At 34.1% G+C, this 7,221-nt stretch overlaps 1 protein-coding gene across 1 annotated transcript; it reads right to left on the reverse strand.

The window, feature by feature from the left end:
- Positions 1-6,173: 6,173 nt before the first annotated feature.
- Positions 6,174-7,221, reverse strand: LOC124943529 (NAC domain-containing protein 78-like). The gene is made up of 3 exons (XM_047484028.1): positions 7,080-7,221; positions 6,698-7,002; positions 6,174-6,602 (listed from the first exon to the last, which is right to left on the reverse strand). Exons 1-3 carry the CDS (start codon positions 7,219-7,221, stop codon positions 6,174-6,176), a joined length of 876 nt encoding a protein of 291 aa, XP_047339984.1.

The raw sequence follows: 7,221 nt of genomic DNA on the forward strand, positions 1-7,221 counted from the left end.
AACAAGCATTTGCTAAAAATGAATGAACCAACAAGATGAAAACATAAAAAACAATCAAAATGGAAATAAAAGTGAATGACACAAACAACGAAGTTTAAAGCGATTTGAAATTAGACATAAGAGTGACTTTCTCATATGCAATCAATTTTTTCACAAATCAACCAATTTTTTCACAAGTGAGAATTCGCCTCCACGTTCGAATGAGTGAGTATCCATCAAAGATAATTTCATTCCAAATGAACTCCACATCATTTCGAACCCTTGAAAATGTTCTTGCGTTCCTCTCAATCCAAATATGATAAACAATGTTTGTAAAGAAGCACTTGAAGGCATTTGAACTAAAGTCATTACTCTTTGTCTTAATGATTGTCATTTTCTTGATATCAGTACATTCTTTTGGGAAGTTGAGGAGAACTCCCTCCAAAACAAGGAAGCAAATGAGTCGTCCCTAAAAAAATGGTCAATGATCTCCTTATTTTCCAAAGTAATGAGAAGCAAATGCTTTTGTATTATTATTAATAAAAACAAATAATATAGTTTGTTATATATTAGGTTAATACATGTTGCCCAAAGTTCAAACATTTTTAGTGTATTTTCTTTTGTGCCCTTGAGAGAAGTGGTCCTAGGACACATAATTGAAGGTCGGCCATGGGTGGAGATTAGAGGTGAACATATCTTGGGTTGACCTAAACCCCAACTATAACCTAAACTCAAAATATTAATTTGGGTAAGTTAAGTTGAGTATGGATTGGGTTTAATTTGGGTTGGGTTAGGGTTACCCAATTACCCAAATTTAATCAATTTAATTTAATTCTCTATTATCAATCCAATATAAATTAACCATCTTCCAACTCTAATATACTCTCTTGATTTTTACTACGTTGATCTCCATTTCAGTCAACTATAAAAATAATTGAAAATTTTAAAACTCATTAGTAATATATTTATTAATTATAGTCCAACCATACGGAACAAACAAAACACTATTATTTTAAAATTTTTTAATGAATTAATTTATTTATGGAAATTAACAGAGTTTACCATATTCAAGACTTTATTTATTATGAATGATTTAAATATTATTTAAATAATCCATATTAATCTCACCTATTATTTTTTCAACTAATTTAGTAATTAAAATATATAAATAATTTATAAATAATCAAAATTATGTTAAGCGGATCAAAAAATGTATAATAATGTCAAATTCATATTAGACGGAGCAAAAAACAAATTAAACAGACCAATAATATTAAATTTGTCACAAGTGTGTTAAACATGTCAAAATGTGTTAAACATATCAACATGTGTCAAAACGTGTTACGTACAAAAAACATGATAAATGTGTAAAAACGAGTTAAATACGCCAAAATGTGTTAAACGTGCCAAAAATATGATAAAGTTGTCAAATCGTGTTAAACGTGCCAAAAACATGTTATACTTGTCAGATCGTGTTAAACGTGCCAAAAACGTGTTTAATTTGTCAAATCGTGTTAAACGTGTCAAAACATGTTAAACGTGTCAAAAATGTGTTGAACTTGTCAAATCGTGTTAAACGTGCCAAAACGTGTTAAACGTGTCAAAAACATGTTAAACTTGTCAAATCGTGTGAAACGTGCTAAAACGTGTTAAACGTGCCAAAATGTGTTAAACTTGGTAAAAGCGTGTTAAACGTGCCAAAACGTGTTAAACATGCCAAAAATAGGTTAAATGTGCCAAATTGTGTTAAACGTGCCATAAATGTGTTAAACGTGCCAAAAACATGTTTAAACGTGCCAAAAAATGTTAAACTTATTAAGAACTTGTTTAAACGTGCTAAAAACGTGTTTAAACGCGTTAAACGTGTTAAACGTGCCAAAAACGTGTTAAACTTATCAAAAACTTTTTTAAACATGCCAAATCTTGTTAAACGTGTCATAAACGTGTTAAACGTGATAAAAACATGTTTAAACATGCCAAACGTGTTAAATTTATCAAAAACTTGTTTAAATGTGCCAAAAACGTATTTTTTTTGGGAAAGTGTCAAAAATATATTAAACGCGTGCAAACGTGTTACACATGTCAAAAACGTGTGAAACGTGGCAAAACGTGTTAAACATGTCAAAAATGTGTTGAACGTGCCAAAACTTGAGAAGTGTGCAAAAACGTGTTAAACGTGCCAAAAACGTGTGAAATAAATTAAAACGAGTTACAAATTTATTAAAACTAAAAACGTGTTAAGCGAGACAAAACATGTCAAACAAATCAAATATTAGTTAAACGAGTTAAAAACGTGTTGAATAAGTCAAAAATGTATTAAAGTAGGTAAAACGAATCAAATAATTGTTAAACGAATCAAAATATGTTAACCGGAACAAAAATGTGTTAAATATTAAACGAGTAAAAAAATATAATAAATGTGTTACAAACTAAAATATAGTTTGAGTTACCCAATCTATATTATTCATTAATATGGGTTGGATAATGGGTAATTTAGGTTGAATATGATTTGGATTTACCCATTTGCACCTCCTTAATACTAATTATATTTAAAAAAGAATATACACTAATTACGACATACATAACATTATCCTATCCCACTTAATACATATTTGTGTTATCTATATTTTTTTATTTTTTTTGAATATTAAAGTTTATATTTTTTTTTGGGAAAACGGTTTAACACCATTTCATTAAAAAGTCCAAAAGTGGGAGGAGTCAATAATCAAAATTAGACAAACCCTAGTTTTGATTGTAAGATACAAACAAAAGACCTAAAAGTTTCTGAATTGTGGCAGTCAAATCACATTACAAAATACAGATTAAAATGAATAAAGACTACAATCTAGATATCACAACCTATGTTGTCTCCATATTAGCCTTTTGACCATATTTCCTTCTTCCACGTCCCAATCTTCTCGCGTTCTTCATGAAGGGAGATTCAATTGAAGCAGATGATGATGTATGTCTGCTCTTATTGTTTAATCTTCCTCTATATGAACTCGTACTAACATAATAAAATGTATTCTTTTTTAGGATTTCAAGGTTTTTGTCACTACTTTTCTCTACTTTAGTTTTTCGTGTTTGAAGATCAACAAACTTAGTTTCCTTCTCCTCTGTTGTATCTTTGCTTTCATCTTCTACATCTTCCTCTTTCTTACATTTAGGTTTATCTTCTTCAGAATCCCCTATTTCATCAATTTCCTTTCCTTTCTTACTTCCCTCTTCTTGAGTTTGATTTCCTTTTGTTTCTTCATCCGAATTTTAAACATCTTTCTCTTTGGCATTGCTTTCTTTTGCTGCTTGTTTTTCCACAACTGTTTCATTTGTACTAGGAACCTTTTGTTGCTTGGCTTCTCCATTCTGCATTTGTTGTTCCTGGTTTTCTTTCTGGTTGACCATTAATTTAGGGCATCTCATTATAGAATATTTAAAGGTATTGCAGTTCACACATATGTACGGTCGTCATTCATAGTGTATGCCCATCTTGGTAGCATTTCCTTTTCGATCCACTACTGTAATTTCGTTGGGGAGAACGCTTATGGGTTGAACTTCACCGCTCATCCTATCATATGCGAGATTTTCATTTTCCTCAGTGATTTTGTCCATGTATAGCGGGTTTCCTAGAAGGCTAGCGAAATGGCTTAAGGCTTTTGCGTTGTACATGTGGGGAGGGATATTTCGAGCTCTATCACATGTACCCTCCTTTCATTTGCAACTTAAATCAGATTTGCACTATTTCTTTTGGAATACTGACATAGCTTGTACCCTCCTTTCATTTTTCGAGCTCCATGCATTCTTTCTCCATGTGTGTATGTCCCAACTCTAAAATTTTCTCAAGATTAGCCTCTTGATTGAATTTCAGGAAATACACGGCGTGACTGTTAGAGGTGACCTTCATTAGACCTTCTTTTCTCAATTGCTTCATGAGTTCTTCTTTGGTGACATCAAAAGTGGCAGATTCTTTCCCAATATAATACCCACTATCACATGTTCCCATGATCGAACGCATTTTTCTTCCACGTCTAATGGTAGCTTGAACTCAAAAGGATTTTCGAGTTTTTCCACCTTTGATTTGAATGCACCCAGGAAAATCTGTCCATTTTTTGGGATTTTGTTTTCACTTTTTTTTGCTAAGTTTTGACCCTGCTTTGTGTCTGGATTCTTCTTCCAGACTTGATCAACCTGATAATTTGGGTTCTTCTTCAGAGTATAAACCTTTGTCTTGGTACATTTTGTCAACTCTTTCATTGTGTTGACGGACCAACTAACAATAATGTCATACTCCTCTTTTTTTAGAAGGTTCCAATCTTGGAGGTAGTGCAGGTTAACCTAAATAGTGATTTTCTGAGCCCTTTCTTTGTTGAGAATCATTTTTCCATTCTTAGCTTGCATCAGCATCCTTAAAATTTGGTTTCTCAGCATTTTGAGGTTTGCCCTCTCATTAAAACCAACCCTACATTTTCCTTTTGCCTTCTCTTCGGTTTCCCATATTTCCACTGCTTTCTTTTTTACTGCATTATTCTGACATTTGTTTCCAACTCTGATTTTTTCTAGACCAGCACTATTTTCCTTTTGTTCCTTTGTAATTTCCTTCTTCTTGCTGGTCTTGGAGGTAGTGCAGGTTTACCTAAATAGTGATTTGCTGAGCCCTTTCTTTTTGAGAATCATTTTTCCATTCTTAGCTTGCATCAGCATCCTTAAAATTTGGTTTCTCAGTATTTTGAAGTTTGCCATCTCATTAAAACCAACCCTCCATTTGCCTTTTGCCTTCTCTTCGGTTTCCCCTATTTCCACTGCTTTCTTGTTTACTGCATTATTCTGACATTTGTTTCCAACCCTGATTTCTTCTAGACCAACACTATTTTCCTTTTATTCCTCTGTAATTTCCTTCTTCTTGCTGGTCGCCTTTGTTTTATTTTTGCTTTCTTTTTTTTCTTTGTGACTTACCAGTTTTATCGGATTGATTCTGATTCCCAAAATAATCAGCAACAAATTCATTTGAAAAAGTTTGTTTATTTGGACAATTAGTATGTATTTCATTTTTGCTCGTATCTCCGTTGACATTAATCTTAACAGAATTACCGAATGCTATAGTGGAAGAAGGCATACCTGGAGCTTTTCCAGAGTTGACATTTATGCTCTTGCTCACGAATTCATGGGTGTCATCTTTTCCTTCTTTAGTCAGAGTGTCTTTGTTTTTATGAGACGTAATGGGGTATGTGCTCATATTTCCTTCCTGTTGGTTATCTGCATCTTGGACTTTATTTGGGTGAGTGGAGCAGGAATTTGATACCTCAAGTGCCTGTTTAAGAGAATTGGTCAGGCTTGATCCAAAGGTTGACAAAGAAGAAAAATTCCCTATTACAGAGCTTTCATGTTTTCTGTTTCGAAATGGCAAAAGCAGACGAATTCAAACAACGACGTTTATCGCGATGCGCGATTAGAACGGTTGAAACCCTAGCGGCGCTTGTGAACGATTCAACTAGGGTTTCCGTGACACTTCCGATCGTGCCGTTCGTGGCGATCGTGTCGTTTGTGCCGATCTTGACTTCGATTTTGCGGTATTGACTGTGTCGCTCGTACCGCAGCGAATACAACGAAGCGTGATCTGTACAATTGAAACCCTAGTAGCGCTTGCGAAACAGGGGATTCTGTGGCTATGTCAATCGTGCCATTTTTGTGAATCGTGTCGTTCGCGACGATCGTGTCGTTCGTGACGATCGTGACGTTGATTATGTTGTGTCAACCGTGTTGATCGTGTCGTCGATTGTGATGTGTCAATCGTGCACGATCGTATCTCCATAATTTTTCTCTCATATCTGTAAAGTTTATATTCATAAATCTTCAAAAGTGTTTTTTAAATATCTTCAATTTATTAAAAATGCAATTAAAGTAGTGTCACCTTAAGTAAAATCATAATTGATATTCTTATAAACATTTTTGTCCTTTTCATTTCAATGAACTATTTGACCATTAAGCAACATTACAGTTAATAATATGTTCTCTAAGTGCATAAACAAACAAACAAGTAGATTATATAATGAAAGATGAATAATTTTCCATTGAATATTATCATACTATTTACCAATAATAATTGAAATAATGGAACAAAACCAAATATCCTCTTGACAAAATTTTACTCTAAAGTTATAATACAGAGATTAATCCTATCCTAAGTCCTAACCCTAGCTTCAAATGAGTGAACAATTAAGCAAATCAGAGAAACCTCCACCGTTGAAATGACCATTCCACTCATCCAAGAATTCTAATCCAGCAAACATATCATTTTCATCATCCTCTCCTCCTCCTCCATGACCATGAGCATCAACAAATATGTCATGATTTATAGCATTCCATCCTCCTCCTATACCAGCAGCAGCAGGTACATGATCAACAACTTCATTGCAAAGAAGATTTTCAGGTTTAACAGGGGAGGAGGAGCCATGATCATCTTCAACACAAGAATGAAGTTTCGACGACGACGACGAGGATTGATTCAAGATGACTTCTGCAATGGTGTCATCGTCCCATTCTTCATCGTTAATTGGTGCTCCATGTTGTTCACCGTTTTTAGGGCCTAAACCACTCTTCTTGAACAATTTGCATACAACATACGAATCCTATATGTAAGTAAGAAGAAAAGACATGGAATTTAGAAAACAAGAATCAACAGAATTGTAAATGTACATGAATACATACATAAAAACATACATACCAGATCAACAACCCCTGCAGCAGTTAATGAGGGATCTTGATGAATTCTATATTCATGAATGATCCAATCCGTTCTTTCCCCTTTGGGAGCATGACCAAGGTGAAAAACCAGAGTTTTGATCATCCCAACAACAACAGTTTCCCCCCTGCTCCCCCCATTCTTCTGCCGAACATTCCTATCCTTTCCGGTAGATTTCCAATATCCCTTTTCGGTAGAACGTTTTGCCCTTACTCCACTTGAATACTTTTTCACCTTAGGACAAAAGAAATACCATTCTTGATCGCTACTCTTCCAGCAAGCTTTATCTGAAGAAGATAAGATATTTAGTAATTAATCAAGACACCCAGAAGAAGATGATCAAATTAAGTACTCGTGTACGTACCTGGAAGATCCCATGGAACGAAATCGTAAATGTTAACTTCAGAAATAACACCCGGAAGTCGTTTCTTCATCATTTTCCTTCTGAGATAATACTTGATCAGTTCGACGTCAGTAGGATGGAATCTCATTCCAGGAATACCCAT

Source organism: Impatiens glandulifera, chromosome 6, assembly GCF_907164915.1.
Source record: "Impatiens glandulifera chromosome 6, dImpGla2.1, whole genome shotgun sequence".
Classification (NCBI taxonomy): Eukaryota; Viridiplantae; Streptophyta; class Magnoliopsida; order Ericales; family Balsaminaceae; genus Impatiens; species Impatiens glandulifera.